This window comes from Sapajus apella, unplaced genomic scaffold, assembly GCF_009761245.1.
Source record: "Sapajus apella isolate SASKATOON/1434 unplaced genomic scaffold, GSC_monkey_1.0 scaffold35, whole genome shotgun sequence".
Taxonomy (NCBI): Eukaryota; Metazoa; Chordata; class Mammalia; order Primates; family Cebidae; genus Sapajus; species Sapajus apella.
Genome location: NW_022436975.1, coordinates 12,083,778 through 12,102,796, shown reverse-complemented (window position 1 = coordinate 12,102,796; position 19,019 = coordinate 12,083,778). Strand labels below are relative to the sequence as shown.

Sequence of the window (19,019 nt, the reverse complement as noted above, 5' to 3'; positions counted from 1 at the left end):
GAGTTGCAATTCTAGTAATCAGCATGTATTTTTAAATAGTACTAAGAATAATCTGTATACATGGACGTTAATTTATCTTCCATAGACCTAGGGCATAAATACCAAAATTTATAATGGAAAAATGTCTTTGTGCCTATGATAATTTAAAACTTAAATCTGTTCTTTTATAAGATCTGAATGACAACAAAAATGTCAGCTTACAAAAAAGGAAGACTCCCTACTTGAGTAGCTGGGTGCCCAAATCTCTTAAGAGACCGAACATCTTCTGTGAATCATCACTTACTGTGATTTTCTACAATTTGCAATTTAAACTCATACTAACAAATTCAACAGTTGGTAAAATCAGTACCATAAAAGTATACATATCTTGCAGCTTCCCAAGAAAAACACCACAATATAAAAGGAGGGATGGAAGAGACTACCACACACACATAAATCGTTGCTAGAAACCAAGTGTCAGTGTATTTTTGAAACACACACACAGAGAGAAAGAATAAAGAAGAATTCACAGAAGGAAACAAAAGCGCTTGTCTCGTGAGCATTCTAAGACCTCTGTCCACTTCCTTGCTAGCAGCCACCCAGCTCCTCGTTGGCAGGGACTCGGTCTTAGTTATCTACACATCCTTAACATCTAGCACAATCCCTGGGACAGGGAGATTCAAGAGTTCTTGCCTGAATAAAAAAATGCATAAGCCAATAACAAGATAAAAATTAAGGCACTTATAATGAAAAAGCTTTTCATAAAGTTTAAAGAAAAATTCGATTAGACAAGTTAGCCATGCTGAATTTCACACTGCAATACAGAGGCAGGCTCTGTGTCCCCTTACCTGATGCACAGGCACTTTCTGCGGGGTGTTCTGGGGTGATGGGTGGAGCTGTGCCCAAGGCTGGTGATGAGGGTGTGGGGGTGAAGACTGGTGGTGCAAGCCCGGGTGGGGCTGCAGTGGAGAACAGGTTGGCAACTGCTGAAAAGACGGCTGCTGGCCAGGATGCTGTTGGCCAGGTATCAGTCGTTCCTGGATTGCTTGTGGGTCTCCAAGGCCAACACCAGGACAACCATTTGGTCTCATGTGCCCAGTCAACTCCCTTGGTGCCGAGGACATGCCCATAAATGGGCGAGACTGCTGCATGTTTCTGGGGCCCATATTCCTCTGTCCGATTCCCATGGCACCAGTGGGCTGGTGAGATGGCTGAGGATGGGGCATATTTGGATAACTGCCAACTTCCATTGGTATCCCAGCACTTCCCGGCCTGACTTGTGGAGGAGGAGTGCCTGCTGGATTACTCATTGCTTTCATGGGTGACATGGGAGGTGGAGAGGCATAAGTTCCCTGAGGCTGTGAAGGATGCATAGTTTGTGTGTTCATTTGGTTAAGTGAGCCACTGGGGTGGATGGGCTGCTGGTGCATTAGTCCTTGACCACTGTTTGATGGGAATCCTACAGCATTGGGGTATCTTGGTACGGACTGATTCATTGGAGTATTATTTGTAAGGCCTAAATTTTGATTCATCCCTGTATTGTTAACTAATCCCTGATTTAGGTTACTGTAAGGATATCGAGAATACTGCCCTGAGTTGTTTATAGTAGGAGAGGGGACTGTCTGGCTCCGAGAACTAAAGTTAAGGGTTTGTGGCCTAACAGCCCCTTGTTGAGGAGGATTCGGGGAGAATCTGGGACTGTGGGCAACGGATTCTCCATGGAGAGCAGTAGGGGGGTGGTGATGGAACTGCTGCACCGAGTGACGCAAGGAAGGTGCCATGCTGGGACTCTGCTGGGGCACGTGGGACAAGTGGCCAGGTCCTGAGGTGGCAATAAAAGGATTTCCCTGATTGAGGCCCTCCTGGCCTTGGGAAAACTGGCTCATCCTCTGCTGGGGCTGACCATGCTGCTGCATGGAAAAATCCCCACGTGCCATATAGCTGCCCATCTGCTGCACGTGCTGAGGGTGGCCCTGTGCAGGGGGCCCCGACGGAGCCGGCTGTGGTGGCTGCGGCTGTGGCTGCTGCTGCTGGTAGGGGGCTCGTATCTGGTCTGGTACCTGAACAGCCCGGGGCCCCCACATGGAGCTGCTGTCCACAAAGGATTGCCCATGCCTCTCATTCTGCATGCCAGGGTAGACGCCCATCTGACCGCCACCACTGCCACCATGGGGCACTTGAGGAACGGGAGGGGTGTGATACTGCGAGTGCGGAGACGCGAGTCCGTTCCCGGGGGCGTTGCTTATCATTCTGCTCGGCTGATCCATCAGATGCATCTTTTGTTGTTCATACTGATTATAGTGATCAAAATGTGTCAGCTTTGTTTGATTTTGATTAGTGGAAGGATGATGAAGGGACGGCTGTAAGGAGGCAAAGCCTTGGTCTATCGGCATTTGCTGACCCATAGGATTTACTGGATTTTCCGGGTAGCCACATTCTCCGAGGCCTTCAAGGCCTTCACTGAAAATATTCCCATCCTCGCCAAAAAGACTCATCATTCCTGGATCTGCCATCTTCTTCCAACACACGGCTCCTCCAAACCACAGCTCAGGAGCTTGCCTGTGCTTCACTTCACTGAGGTGTTTGCCCTCAAAGCCTATAATCCTTAACTAATCTTCTTCATGTCATTCCATATTTCTTTAATTCTCTTGGACCCTGCAGTGTCAGGCAAAATCTGGATATAGGTCCTAGAAGGGAGTCAGGGGTGGGGGAGAAGAAGGAAGAAAACACAGAATTAGGATCCAATGATAAAAACTGCCAGTATTTTGTACATCTGAATTTGGTCTCCATCAACAATACTAATCTAGCTCCCTCACTGAGCTGTATTTTATAAATTTAGTTCACTTTAAGAGAAACTCATTAGCTTCTACCATAAGCATTATTATGATCGGTTACTTAGAAAGCAAGCAAAACACTAACCTTAACCTTAAATTAATCCATTCACTACACTTCCTAGCGTTCCATTCTTGGATGAAACAGAACAAAAGAACACAACATGAAGCAGCAGCAGCTGCCACAGCAGGCAAGCAGATGTATGAATATAGCCAAGCAGCTCATCTGCTGAACTAAAGCCCTGGAAATGCTCTGGTTACCAACAGCCCGCCCTTAACCTTATTCCCCTGAGCGGTGTAATCAGATGAGCAGCAGCAGCACTAAGGGCTGTGAAAAGCTCAACTTAGTTAAATTGACTAGAGGATTATACAAATACCAAAATCGGTCATTTCATACAAATTAGATATTTACAGCCCACATACAACTATGTGACTGCAACAGAGGCATCTAACAAGAAAGTGTTCATAATGATGCTGAAAAGCAACCTTGAGAACAGCATAATAAATTCATAATTTCATTATGCCTAATGGCAGAAATATACAAGATTCAGAAAAAGACTAAAAGAAAAGCTTTCATTCTCCAAGAGGGCCAATTTCACTCATGGGTCTGGGCCTGTGATGGTCCCAGTGTGCACTGACACAGGCAGCCCAATCACCAGGCTTATTATTCTCCCACAGGCACGCTGGGCTCTGGTGGACCAGGAGCCCATGTGACCACCCAGAGAAAACTAGCTGGGTGCATACTTTGTAGACAATGACTATTCTCATAACTAGAAACACAACTTTCTCCAAAGCTGAACGTTATTTTAACAGAATAAAGTTCAAAATATGCTCTCCTTACCACTGCCTTAAGCCCTTTTGGGACAAGGCGGGACCTCAGCAGGTAAGGAGACAAGTGGGCAGGCACTTGCGTTCGCACCCTACGTGCTTCCAGCGCACAGTGTACGCTATGTAACATGCTGCATTTTATTCCAACTCTTTCTAACAGATCCTGTGTTGGATTAAAATAACTAGTTTAAAGAATGCTTTGACAGTCTAAACAGGAAAGTGGTTTTGTTGAGCGCTAATTAAATCAACAGCCTAATAAAGAACTAATTCATATAGAAAAAATGACTGAAATCTTAAACATCTTTGGAATTTAACTCATTTTTTCTCTCTTATAAGTATATTAAGCATTGTGTGATACTAGCCCACTTGAAAAAACAGTATCTTGTTGAAGAATTTCCAAAGTGATGCTATAAACAGGCTCAGTCATAAATTCTACTGACATGCGTCCATAGAGCATGGGAATGAACAATGGGCTAACCAACACTCCTGAGAACTTACCAGTAAGACACGTATAAATTCCGTTTCTGCCTGCCCTATTCTAACACATTCCTAACAAGAGGAGAATTTTGCTTACAGAAAATGTAAACAACATTCCTGTTCACTGTCAGAACTACAGACATAACACCTGAGAGGGTCTCGGGGTCTGTAGTTTTCAGGTGACAGCTGTCAGCTAAAGTCAAAGGTCTCCTCACTCCGCCGCTAACTGCCATGAATTTTCTGATCTACTTTCTCCAAATACAGAGGTCAGATGGGTGAAAATAAGGTGAGCATGAAAGCCATTTTACTGAGAACATGCTCCTTTACTATGCAACTATTTTAAAATCCACAATAAAGAGAGGTAGGCATCTCCAGTGCCAGTTGCAACAAATATTCATAAATTAAATATACTCCTAGGAAGGCTAAACAGTCAGTCATCATTTATTAAGGTTCATTCTAATTTTCAAAGAAATAGATACTGGATTGGACTTAATAATAACTTAAACCAGCCATGCAGACCAACCACTTACCAAAATAACCTTTCAAATTAGCTTAAGGAAAGTAACGTCTACGTATGTGTCTTGGAAGGAGCCGCTTCATCTTCCAGGGTCCGCTGGTATGGGAAGAAATGCTACTGACTGGATGAGACTCCGGGCCAGCTCCATAAAAGTGAGCCTAGGGTGAGTGGATGGCTTAGCCCACTGGTGACCTTCTCTTGCAAGCCCACTGAGACCAGACGCAGAGCCAGATCAAACTTGGAGAAGCGGTGATGAAGTTGGTGCTTACTTTTTATCAGCTTAAGATTCGGTAGAGGGACATGGGTAGGGAAAAAACAGAAAGCCCTCCCTGAGAGTAACCATACTGACCCTTGGCTATGTTCCTCTTCCTTCCTGTTTCCCACGCCTTTCTACTAAGTATCCATCTCCCAGAGGCACGAAAAACACCAGCGTTATATAGCATCAACTAGGCATGTTGCTCACCACAACTATAACCACGCTCAGGTGAAGTCCAGGCAGGGAAGTTAAAAAACTAGCTTTGTAGTCTGTCATTAGTCACCGCTCACTGGGACAGCCACCAAGGCCTTCCTGCCCCTTTTCTGACCTCAAGACCCAGCTGGCAGCTATGCCAGGAATCCATCTGGTAGCTGCATTTCATATTTCTGATTTGAGCTAATCTAATTAATTTGTTTTGGTCCTTTTTTAAATTTGATCAAGACCATCTGAATGCCCACTTTCCCAAGTTGCAGCTGCAATCTATAATTTTGTGTTTCTATAAAGGATATTCATTCAAGACTCCATTTTGAAAGCTTCTCCCTTGTCTGCACTCAATATCTAGATATTTTGAGTCTAGATCAACACTGTTCAATGGGCCACAAATGAGAGCCAGTACGTTTAATTTTTAATTTTCTAGTAGCTACATTTTAAAAGTAGACCGAAAGAGTGAAATTCATTTTACCAATTTCTATTTAACCCAATAAACGCATAATACTGTCATTTCAAGAGGTAATCAATATTAAAAAAATGAATGAGCTACCTTACATATTTTGGTATTGTTTGAAACCCAGTATGTAATTTATACTTATAGTACATCTCAATTCCTATCAGTTACATTTCAAGTGATAAAAATGGACATATGGGGCTCATGGCCTCCATACTGGACAGCATGAAATATTTAAAAAGAAGAAACGGGAATAACAAATTAGCAATGACATTTTTTAAAGTCTCATAATTATCACCTGGGTAATAAACATTTGAGTTGCATATATGTTTGATTTGGCTTTATGTAAAAATTAACTCTCAAATCACAATCATTCATTCAAAATGTATTTACTGAGCACCTATTGTGATTCAGGCACTGGTCTAAGAGCTGGAGAGAGATCAGTGAATAAAATGAAATTCCCTCTTGTCCTCATGGAGCTTACATGTACCTGTAAATGACGAATCTCTTAAATAAGAACTAAGATTCGGGGCTTATGTTACCAAGAATGTAGGTTACCACTTCAGAAAGTACTCCTCGGTAATTTCTGATGAGGAACAGTCTAACTAGATGTGAGAATATTTAGCAAGCAGTACAGATCCATACAAAGGAGACAAAGTAATTCAAGTTTCGACTCAGTACCCTATTGCCAAGCATTTTCTGAGATGTGAACTGAAGGACAGTTCAGAAGATGCCTGTGTTTGGGAGTGAGGAGGGGTCACAATGAGACCACTCAACTAACAGAATCATCAACATGAGAAGTGCACTGTGAAACCAATTACAAACATTTTAGAGTTAGCAAGCACTCTGAAAACCTTCTAATCCAAATTCCTCTTCATTTAACAGACAAAAAAAAAATCCTTTTATAGGCTGAGAGGAGTAAACCTTCTACTAAACATCTCAGTGACAGTTCCCAAAGATGAAAGAAATGAATGAATGAAATGGCAGCTTACTAGTGAGGACAAAATATTAAAGGCCTACATTAAGTCTGTTTTATTCAGAGAATCACTAAAACAACTGCATCCATCACCAAATAGAAGAGAATTTCCTTTCCAAAAATGTTTTTAAATTATCCTATATATAGCTTTTAGGACATAAGCATATCAACACCAAATTGGAGCTACTGATAAATTTTACTGAGAAATGGCTAAAGGAAAAATGAGCAGATCCAACCACAGAGAGAATCAGTGATAAAAGCAATGGGTGCGTAAGATACCAAGATGTAAGAAATGTCACCAAAAATATTAATATTTTGAAAAAATATATGTATATATAAAATGTGCTATAACATTTTACTTAAAGTTTTACTTATTAAATTTGTTTTATATATAGTGATTTTCTGACCTTCCAAAACAACATCAACAATTATTTACTTCACTCTTCTCAAAGCAGAATGGCATTTGCATAGCTGAGTTTTAATTTGGTAGTGACTCAGAACAGGTGTTTTGTGTTAGAGGTGTGGACTGGAAACCTAGCAAGGAGATAGGTGAATATATAACACCTTTCATATGCAAAGTATCTCCTATAGCTCAACCACTTTTTGTCCAATTGTGTAAGTAAAACATCATCCAAAGGGAACTTTTTTCATAAACAGCCAAAATGTGGGCAAGAGTGAAATCACAGGATATTTGCCTATTAGAATGCCAAAAACAATTTTGCTGTTTATGGCTTGATTTTGAGTTGTTCTATTTAAATTTCTCTCCTTTACCTCCAAAGAGCATGAGGTATAGAACACAGCTGTGGTAATGATTCTGGGGATGGGGGTGGAACATGAATCAGAATTTCCAAGGGAGCATCTTGCAGCTGAAAAAAACAGCACATCACCACCCTCACCATAACCCATGGAGATGCCTCTCAATCATCAAGGCTGCAAAACGTATCAAGAGGGGCAAAGAATCCACACACTGACAGGTGGACACACAGAAGATAAAGGGCTCACATTGCTGAGCTTCCACTCAAAGTGAAAGTCCTTTGAGCTAGATCCTGAAGCCTGTTACCAGCAATCTCCTCCACCTGCCCCACCCACAACCCCGCCACCGAGAGCCACTTGGTAACATCTAACAGGGCCAATGTTTGCTGGAGGAGGAGTCATCTATACAACTGACAAGAACCTAGATAAACAATCAGGAAGTGTCCCCCAGGTCACCAACGCTAGCATATCAGTTCACCACAAAGTATTTTCCACATGTGCTTCATGGGCCAAATGATGCCCTTTCTGAAACCCCTGGGTTGGCCAAGGGGGCCAAGACCACATTTTCTTCCTCATCAGTATGCCAGGGCATTGCCAATACTCTATGACTATGCTGTGTAATCCAGCAGCCACCAGCCACATGTTGCTATTTAAATTACTTAAACTAAATAAAACTTAAAACTCAGTTCCTTAGTCACACAAGCCACATTTCAAGTGCTCAAAGACCACATGTAGTTGGTGGCTGCCTATTAGACAGTGCCTATAAATGAACATTTCCATCACGGCAGAAAATTCTATGGATAGCACTCCTATGTATTTCTTCTTAGATGTAACATAAGTTTAAATAAATGCCGTATTAAATGGCAGCAATCCTCTTTTGTAAAAAATATTTTCTCCTCTTCAGGGATTAGTATTCTTTTTAAGGGCCATATCTACCCTTTAGGATGAAACATATGGTATTCTTTCCATATATCATATTTTATGTTAACTAAACTTACAACCTATGTCTCCTTTCTGTATTATCTCCCAACATATATTCCTATTTCTTCATAAACAATTTTCAGTATGTTAGGAATAATTCTCAACTATACAAAATTCAGAAAAAGGTTTAGAAAGAAAAAAAAGAAGTATGTGAAGTCCTTCTAAGGTCTGTTTGTCCCCAAGTATCGTATTAAAAATAAAACCATGAAAAGTAATAAGGTCATATTACTACATTACCTCTCATTTTGCTGACATTAATGGGAGAGACACATTTTTAATAAGGAAAACTATTGACATCATATAGAGCAATGCTATGCCTTATATTAGCATTCCCTATGGCAGTAACATCATTTCCGTCTATCTCTTCAACCTAGTCAAACATTGGGAAATAAGCCTACATCCTTCCTGTCACCATTCATTTAAAAAAAAAAGTTCTGGTCTCAACACTTTTACACTACTAAATGAATTATCTTATAAAACACAGATTGCATCATATCTCTCCCTGATTAAAATCCTTAAAAGGATGTCCCATAGCTTTCAGGTTCTAGTCCAAATGCTCCAGAATGCTCGAAGGCACTAATAATCAAATCCTTACCAACCTCTCCATTCTCAACTCCCCTAACTCCCTTCCCTCTGTCCCCTGAAGCACTCACCAACACCCCCGTTAGGTATATCAAACTACTTTAAGTTTACCAACCATCCATCAGCTATTTCACACCTTCCTCACCTTCAAAACCATATTCTCTTCTCTGGCCTCCTTTTCCCCTCACTGTACAGCCTGGCCTCTTTTTCGTCTTAGTTCCTTTATTATCACCCATCTCCGGAAGCTTCCTGCCTTCAGCCCTCCCTCTTCAGGCTGATTCCAAAGCCCTCACTGACGCTACCACAACACCAACATGAGCAGAAGCTACAAAAGTGCCAAGCACACTCCTGTTCTTATGTGTTCACCTCCCTCTCTTTCTGGAGACTGGGGCCTTGCTACGGGAAGTGGGGTCCTAAGAGAGCATGCCTGGCACTCCTGGAAACTGGTAAAAGACACAGAGTCCCAGGCTCACCCCAGACCTCCTGCACTAGAATCTGCCTTTTATTAACAATGGCCCCAGGTGATTCCTGTGCATGTAAAGTTTGGGAAGTCCTGCTCTCAGACTCTGAGCTCCTCCTACAGGATAGCACACACTGACCACTCAGTTAATATAATGGATCAACAACAAATGACATATGTTGCAAAGAATTACAATGCAACACAAAGATATGTCACTTAAAGAAAGCAGTCTTGACATTTGTGTCTGACAAAGAAACAATACTGACTTCATTCAAAGAATTATGAATAGCCCTTAATGATAAATTTAATCTATAATGGTTTACAAGGAGTGGGTATCTAAAGATGGTTTAATTTTAAAGATATGCCCATCTGTTTGCCAATCATTTGTGCAAGTCAAAAAAATGCAGTTAACATTAATATCTAATGCTGTGTTACATAACACGCTATTTCACAGGTTTCTTGCAGAAATCTTTCAGTTATTTCTACATAACTTTGAAGAATCTGGATATTGAGTCGCCTTTATGATAAAAAAAAAAAAAAAAAAAAAAAAAAGTTGTTCTTTTGTTCCTACATGCAATATTGAGGCTAATATGTTTCCTTTCAAGGCAACTAATGAAATAGCGCTTGGCTAACAGATTAAACTAAGTGCATGCCCACAGCACTAGCTTCTTCCTAAGTGGTCAAAGGAGTATATTACCCCACACATAAGTTATGCCACAAAAGCACAAGGATCGTGGAAATTTGTGTCCTATAGAGAATGGCCTTTATACCCTGCAATTCAAAATTCAAATACCACTCTTTGAAGCTAACTCCTAAAGGCTAAGCCCACTGAGGTGGCCAGCACCTTGACCCTAACCTAGAGACAGTTGACCTGCTGCCCCATCGCAGACACTAAGAAAATGCATCCAGCAGGGTCTTCATTCCATGTACACAACATGGCCCAGCAACAGATGAGTACACATTCTAATAGCACCTGAAGTACTCAACATTGCATAGAAAAAGAGAAATGAAGACACATTTATCTATATATACCACATCTAGGTGTAGATCAAATATACAGCTATATAAAATGTGTATCTATACCATATGTTTTTTTTTTTTTTTTTAAGAGACAGGGTCGCCCAGGCTGGAGTACAGTGGCACAATCATAGCTCACTGCAGTCTCCAAGTCCTGGGCTCAAGTAATCCTCTCACCTCAGGCTCCCAAGTAGCTGGTACTATAGTTGTGCACCACCACACCCAGCTAATTTTCTTTTTCTAGAAAACAAAGTCTCACAGCTGGGCATAGTGGCTCAAGCCTATAATCCCAGCACTTTGGGAGGCCAAGAGAGGCAGATCACGAGGTCAGGAGTTCAAGACCAGCCTGACCAACATGATGAAAGGCCATCTTTAAAAGAAAAAAAGAAAAAGTCTCACTATGTTCCCCAAACTGGTCTTGAACTCCTAGGCTCAGGCAATCCTCTTGCCTCAGACTCTTAAAGTGCTGGGGTTACAGGTGTGAGCCATTGCACCAGGTCTCCTATCTTTTGAATGTTATCCTAATTCATTGTAATATGGTAGAAAGAAGAAAGTCAAATAAGAGACAGGCCTAGTAATAAGTAAATGAAAATTTTTAAAGTAACTTATTTTGGACAGGAAAAAATTAAATTTCAGAAATGTATTTCAACCTACCTGGCAAGAAGGCTTATAGTGCAGACTTATGGAAGAGTTACGCACATTTTACAAAATTTGCTGATTGCTAGTATGTATCTTGCTTAATATTATAAAATATCCTGGGTTTTGTAAAGCTCAGGGTGGTGTATAAAGGGCTAATGACACGATGTTTATTAGCTTGATTTTTAAAAATCACCATTAGGAAAGATTTTCCCACTCATTCTAGACTTACTTCAAGCTACTGACTTGACACACACACAGAAATTCCAGGTGATGTCAAGTCTACAAAAAGTGAGGGTGGAACAGAAGGAAAGGAAGGAAGGAGCTTCCCTGTGGTCATGCTCTGTCCAGGGACCCCCTGGCAATCACCGGCTCCTATAAGGCTGACACCGAACCTCTAGAGGAGGATGCAGAGGTGAAGCAAGGGCAAACATGCTGAAGGGCTGAGAAAGCAGCAAACAGCCAGCTGCTCTTGCAAGAAGCATGCTCTTCAAGTACTGACTGCAGTTGCCACTGATTAACTGATTTGGCAATTTCCTACATTCTTTTACATTTTAAAAAATTTCTGGAAAGCTGAAAAGGGATCTTTTTTCATATTCTGGGGGAGTTTAAAAGTGTACTCAATCCTGCCTGGTTTGAAAGGCAGGGGATAAAAAGGGTATAAACAGTCTTTTCTGATATATACCACCAACATTCTTTTTCTTAAAGGAAAAAAAAAAATTTCTTGGGCAACATCACAACTGAAAATAATTTGTCTATTCTCTTTGCTAGAGCAGGGCACGTGTGACGGGAAGGTAGCCTTATCCATCATGAATAAACCTGAGCACAAAGACAGGCAAAGCATCACAGCATACCAATGGCAGGGGTCACAAAGGGAGCTGCAGGGCTTTTGAAGACTCAGGCCTGTTAAGGTACTGCAAAAAAAAAAAAAAAATACACAGGAATAATAAAAATTCAAATTTTCATCATGGAAGAAGACAATACAAACAGGAATTCAAACTGTAAATGAAGGTTGAGATCTTTGGAAGAGTATTAGAAAAAATATTTTGGAAAACTGTACCCAATCTCAAAAACATAGACCTACAAGAAGAAAAAAAAAAATGAAAAAAAAAAAAAGTAACTTATTCAGTGACTATGATATTTCAATTTTGGTTTCAATCAAGTTAAATTTAAAAAGGAGATGGAATTAAGACTAGAATAAAGAGTTAACAGTTTCACACCCAATATTTCACAATCATTTCAATTTATAACAAATTTGGGAAATATTTTTTCCATGCAGTAGGCCCCTTTCATCCTGGGGATATGTTCCAAGACCTCTAGTGGATACTCAAAACCATGCACAGTACCGAATCCCATCGCTGTCAATTGGAACACGTTTCTATCCATGTCTTCCACCCACAAATTTAATGTGCTTTCCATCTTAACTAAGCACTTATCAGGCACTGTGGCTGTAACTTTTGCAGTTTGAGGTACAGCACCAAAATTAGCACAGATTTGTTCTTCTTTCCTCACAATTTAACTGACAGAAGATTCATTCTTACAATAATACTTACGTTTACTTCTAAGATTTATGTAAATCTCAATATGCAAACATTTTTCTTTCTTTATGAGCTTTCACCTTTTTATTTACAGGAAGCATTTTCCTGCTTCTCTTTGGCATAACCAAATCACCAGGATCACTACCCTTGCACTCTGGGGCCATTCTGAAGTAAAACATGGGTGACTGGAACACAACCACGTTGACACTGCCACAGTTGACCTCATGACCATAAGATGGCTACAAAGTGACTTACAGGCAGGTAGCATCTACAGCATAGGTATGCTAGACAGAGGGATAATAATTTACGTCCTGGATAGGACAATGCAGGTCAGTGCAAGACTTCATCATGCTACTCAGAAGGGCACACAACTAAAAATTTAGGAGCTGTTTATTTCTGGCATTTTCCCGTTAATATTTCTATACCAAAGTTGACTGCAGGTAACTGAAACCACTAAAACTGAAACCATGGAAAGCAAAAAGTTGGATGGGGGGGTGTACTGTACCTACATTTATCATAAATGCAAGCAGGTTCTACGATGCCACCATAATCAAAACTATAAATACCATGCAGCTAAACATGCCATCTTTTAGTCAAATTAAATGTCTTCATTCATATTAACACACGATAAAAGACAAAATTTTATCCACAAACTCTGTATATATAACTTAACATCTTCCTACAACTTCAGCAAAGGTTAAACCCCAAACTGGCCTCTCTCCTTATTCCCCAGCAGTCATCTGGGTTTCCTTCCTTCTAGATAGTCATGTACTGGGGGAAAGCTAACTTCAAGAAACATCTTTTATAATATTGTCAGTAATTATTATATTTTTAAAACTATAATACAAAGCATTTTGTAACAAATTCTTGTATTACTTTTCTTGTACCACCATGCTATTCTACATCATTGAGCACTGACTGTAATGACATGCTTCTGCTTCACATATTTTCCCTAAAAATCATTTTGACTAACCAATTCTAATTTTAAGTAGTTTATACATATGAGTGTGCAAGACTCTTGACATTAGGACATTAGTATTCTAATTTGTAGGTAAGCTTCATATTTCAGTTTGAGAAAAGATCTCACTTATGTAGTCATAAATTTCTACATTGTGTCCATTTTGATCATAGATCAATATTTAAGTACACATCAAGTTAGCAAAGAGACTGCATTACAAGAAAAAGTAAGTGGAGTGAGAAAACGCGCTACTACCAGACATGACATTTGTTTTGCATAATGAGAATGATGAAAATAATTTAAGTCTACCTATGAAGCTTTGAATTTTGTACTTGGTTTAATCAAAGATTACAAAAAGAACCAGATACCTACTCAGCTTTAAAACACAGCGTTTACTAAGGCCTCAGACTGCCACACCCACCCATCTGAACGGTTTTAATGAGTTTAACTACTATACATCAGTTGATAATAAAATTATGATCCAGATAAGGAAATCTAAATAATTACATTTCATCAGGGATAATACTTGCATCATACTATACCTACCCACATTTTCAAGTTTCCTCCCTGATATCTGCTATATCTCTTAACATACCAAAATCCCTATTTTATGCCCATTTCTCAGAAATCATTTGGAAAGTCACTATTCTGCTAAACAAATCTAAAGAATATAAATAAAGGTTTGGCAAAATATGTTCTGACAGACCACATATCTCAATTTTCTACTTCAAAACACAGTCACAAGCACTCTGTGCTTTGGTTGGGCACCTGCCTGGACCTCTGTGTGTCCAAATGTCGAATTTCCTTAGTCCTAAAATTCTGCCATCCCACAACAGTGAGGTAACTTATGGCAAAAGTTCTTAAATACCACTTTGTTCTCAAAATTGCTTAGATGATCATATCCAAATAATTTTTATTGGCCACATACAAACTGGTTATTTAGTAGCTTTTAACCTTTCAGAATTATGTATAACACTTGTAGAATAAATCTAAATTTTCTGTTATCGACACTGAGGTCTACTTGAGGGTGGAGGGTGGGAAGAGGGAGAGGAATAGAAAAGATAGCTATTGAGTACTGGGCTTAATTCTTGGGTGATGAAATAATCTGTACAACAAACCCTGTAATATAAGTTTACCTATAAAACAAACTTTCACATGTACCCCCAACCTAAAAGTTAAAATAAATAAACATCGTTAATTTTGAAAGAATCCTTTTGTTTTTCTTTAAATAAATGACATACTGTTTAAACGTTAACCTGTAAATACAGACTATATTTCAATATTTCTTTCATCATAAACTATTTCAATGTCCCCGTTATATGTCTATAAATGTGCACAGCGTCCCCAGGTAGGCAGGCACATCAAGAAAGACCTTGCCCATTGCAGTGAGCGGAGATCGCGCCATTGCACTCCAGCCTGGGCAACAGAGCAAGACTCCGTCTTGAAAAAAAAAAAAAAAGAAAAGAAAAACCTCGCCTTTTATGTCTATCACTTGTACCCACAATGCCAGACACAGTGCCTTAAAATAGGAATTAGCCATTACATAACATCTCAGTATATCACTAACACTCCTTCCTCTTGCCACAAAAACATGGGAGAGTCAATGATTGTGTGGGCTCCTTAAGACTTAATTCACACAAGTGAGGGGCGGGTCTTGGGTTGGGGTCGGGAATTAAAGCATCTTCCTTCTCTCCGCTAATACTGTGCCATTAAAAAAAAAAAAGCACACTGATGACACCCTTCCAGCTTTACAATTCCTTGCTAGTATAATGACCTGCTGCAGATTTCAGAGTAGACCCTTCAAGGCAACATGGCCTGGCAAATTTCCCATCAACAGGGCCAAGAACCCACAGTTTTTAAATTATGCTTTTTAGAGAGTCGCACATTTTACTGAACTGTGGAGCACAGACTGGAAGAGAATGGTATGAGCCTGGAGCCAGGAAGACTAGTTCAAGGGCTCATACCACTTCAGGTAAGAGACCATGTTGCTACAAAGAAGGAGACAGACATACTCAAGAGAGAGACTTGTTTCTGGATGAAGGAGAGTCTGGGACGATAATAAGGACTGTAGCTTGGGTAACTGAGCAGATGGTAAAAACCATGCACTGAAATGTGGGGAACAAGAGAGAAGCAGGATTTATTTATTTGGTATCGAAGAGAGGTGTAGAAAAAAATTCACACAGACCTCTCCAGGAGACAGTACTATGGAAGCAGGGAGCTCAAGAGAGAATGCTGAGCTAAGATATGGCTGTTTAAGTCATTGATAAACAGAAGGAAGACAAAGTTGCAGCAGATGAGGTCAACCTGAAAGCATATTTAGAATGACAAGCGAAAAGAGCAAGGACAGAATCCTGAAGAATATCAACACTCAGAGGGCAGGCAAAGGAGTCAGCCAACAAGGTAGGAACAAACACCAAGAGAAAGCTTTAAGAAGGAAGTGACCAACGGTTCAGATGATACAGAGAAAGAAGGAAGATAAGACAAGTGTCCATCATACTCAACAAATTGGATATTAACTTTGTTAAGAGTAGTTACTATGGGCAGGGTGCAGTGGCTCACGCCTGTAATCCCAGCACATTGAGAGGCCGAGGTGGGCGGATCACTTGAGGTCAGGAGCTCAAGACAAGCCTGGCCAACGTGGGGAAACCCCATCTCTACCAAAAATATAAAAATTAGCTGGGTGGAGTGGCACACGCCTGTAGTCCCAGCTACTCAGGAGGCGAGGCGGGAGGACCCCTTGAGCCTGGGAGGTCGAGGCTGCAGTGAGCCATGATCGTGCCACTGCACTACAGCCTAGGCAACAGAGCGAGACCCTATCTCAAAATAAATAAATAAAATAATAAAATAGAATGGGGATAATATTTGTATTTATTTCAGAGAGTTATTCAGAATATTAATCACATTAGTATTTGTAAAGCACTTAGAACAATGTCTGCCAATTAGAAAGCACTACATAAGCATTTGTTACATAAAATATACTATTAAACTCTAACAGAAGTAGGCACAGAGGGAGAGAGGAGTAAGAAGGGGCATAGAGGCAAAGGGGAAAATTAAGGAAACATCTTTGAAGAGATGAGATGGGAGAGGTAGAATCCCCTAGGATACGCAGGAAGGTGGCTGCAGATGGCAGAAGGAAACCAGCAGTGGATGTGCTCCCACGCTGATGGCTACAACTGGCTCGGTGAATTCTGCAGGAGGCAGTGGTCATGAGGTGCTTGTGTTAAAGAAAGAATCAGCAGAACACTATGAGCCTACTGAAGGTCTGAGACTGACTCTGAACTATAACTCAACCTGCACTATAAAGAAATTTATTTTCTCATTTGTAATATACATATGATCCCACCTACCTTTAATTCATCAGGCCAAATTAGATTGTGTGATGTAATGCACTTAATGAGGTACTTGATAGCTAATTAGCACTCAATGCAGATGATTACACACTTCCTGTTTTAACCTGAAAAATCTGACTATACAAAATATTAAACTAGGCTGCATGGCCTTGATCCAGTTACTTAACCTCTCTGATTCTTGGTTTATCTGTAAGATAGGGAGGTGGAAAGGGAGCTGAAGAGAATCGCAAAAGTCCCTTCACTCTAAGATGCTAACCTTACTAGCTTTGCAACTGGAAATATGCTAAGTATAGCTGTCTTCTTCTGAAATCCACACTTCTGGTGAAAGAAAAATATTCCAAATTTCAAGAAGCACAGATAATTGATAAAATATAATTATATACATAAATCAAATGCATATATAATATGTAAATGATTCAGTGAAGCTTCAGTTTTAAATGCAAAATTACATTTTATGGGAAAATTACCAGGAAACTATTAGTAATCAGAAAGTAATTGCTTCTCCCTGCAGGTAAATTAGAACCTGTATTTGGTAGTAAACTTGTGTACTTCTGACATCAAATGTTGTAAACCATCACTTCTCAAAACACATTCACTTGTTCTCATTGGTGGAAATCCCCCCCTGCTTCCCACCTAGAGGAAAGTAAGCTGGCACTGGCGTCTGCTGGCACCATCTCCAGGAAAATGCCTGAGGTACCTACCTCCCAGGGCCAGTCCCAGAAGCCTGGAGTGCTAGTCCTAAAAGAAGAGAGTCAACTGAAGCAATTTTCTCAGAAGAGTAAAACCTCTCGCTACCCTTTACTCCTAAACAGGTCTGGCAGCACACAATCTCTGCCTAATCACCCACAATATAAGCTCTCTGCCACATAACTGTAACCCTTCCATCAAAATAACAATTCAAGAGTTCAGAATGTAACTGCAAGGGCATCCTATAATGCAGATGCTTAAGATATTCTTTCCATTTCCCATTTATTTTCTGAACAAATCTGAGTGAGAAGTAACCTCCATAATTTCCTTTTCCAATAATAAAATAGCTTAATGTCAACTGTCATCCTCAGGGATGCTGTACTTAACTATTTCAAATCTCTAACAAAAAATGTGCTTAGCAATACAAAAAAAAAAAAACATAAAAATTCATTAAATTTTCGCTATTAAGAGCTTTCTTGGTGGTACACTTTGGGAGACTACTCAGAATTCCTAACTACGCAGATAAAAGTGGTCTCTCATCAAGAAACCACAAAAAATTTCATCTTCAAGCCATCCTTGATCTTGACTTCCACAATTTTTAAAAACCTTCAGAAGAGATAACGTAACTTTCCTTTGAGACGTTTCCATCCCCAACAACCTGACATCAGTGCATTTCTCCACATCTGGAATCCAGGATTTAGGAACTCAAGCCGCTGGCCGGGAGCCCTGTGGCTCTGAGAGGCCCTTGGCCATGGGCTCCTGCCTCCTTATCCCCAAGACTTATCGCTGTGACTAGGATTAAGCAGGTACATGAATGCACTTGTTGAAGAAATAAAAGATAACAGTTCTTTTTAACAAATAATCCACCAAAATTTGAATTTCTGTTCTTACTATGGAAAGGCAAATTGGAAACACTTGAATGCCAGATTTGCACACTCTGTCCTTGCTTGTCCCAAAGCTTATCTGCCCTCAGTTTCATACATCTAATAGCCCTGGGCCGTCCATTTCAACACAGGCCTATGACTTAACATCAGCACTTTCTCTTCTTTAGTTTTTATTGACCTTTATCAAAAATTAAGTTTATAAATGTTAAAGTTTATTTATGAAATCACCACCTCTCAAAGATTAATGATGTCTAATTGTGACATCTCTCCAACACTTTAGAACAGCTTAAAATAGTCACAGAGAAAAATGAAAAAAAGAAATACAATGGCTTGGAAGGGATGAAGAAAAAAGGAGAAATTTGGAGTAAACCAACTGTAAAAAAAACCAGCTAGATCTGGCCCAAACACTCTCTTTGCCTCAGGCAAATTAAAGCAGCTCTCTAAACTTCAGCTTCCTCATCATGAAAATACACATTCCATCACCTCCACCACCTCCCTCACAGGGCTACTTGGAAGCAATTCATTTAACTGTCACAATGGCTATTAACAAAACGCCTTGCTTACAGCAGTCAGTAAATGTCAGTTGTTCCCCCTGCTGTCCTGCACCAACCTTAATCTAGTCACCCAGCTTTCCTTGCTCCCAGT

General features: G+C 40.1%; 1 protein-coding gene across 8 annotated transcripts in view; it reads right to left on the bottom strand.

The window, feature by feature from the left end:
* CHD7 (chromodomain helicase DNA binding protein 7) overlaps positions 1 to 19,019 on the bottom strand; it is a 178,485-nt gene that overhangs the window by 116,240 nt on the left and 43,226 nt on the right. For 6 of the 8 annotated variants that reach the window (XM_032296168.1, XM_032296173.1, XM_032296174.1 and 3 more), the window contains exon 2: positions 828 to 2,666. The exons of 1 other annotated variant lie outside the window; for it this stretch is intronic. In XM_032296168.1, coding sequence (XP_032152059.1) covers positions 828 to 2,492 — 1,665 coding nt within the window. In that variant the 5' untranslated portion in view covers positions 2,493 to 2,666. Of the gene's footprint in view, positions 1 to 827; positions 2,667 to 4,645; positions 10,365 to 19,019 lie in introns of those variants that run through there. One more of the 8 variants, XM_032296170.1, reaches the window with a different exon arrangement.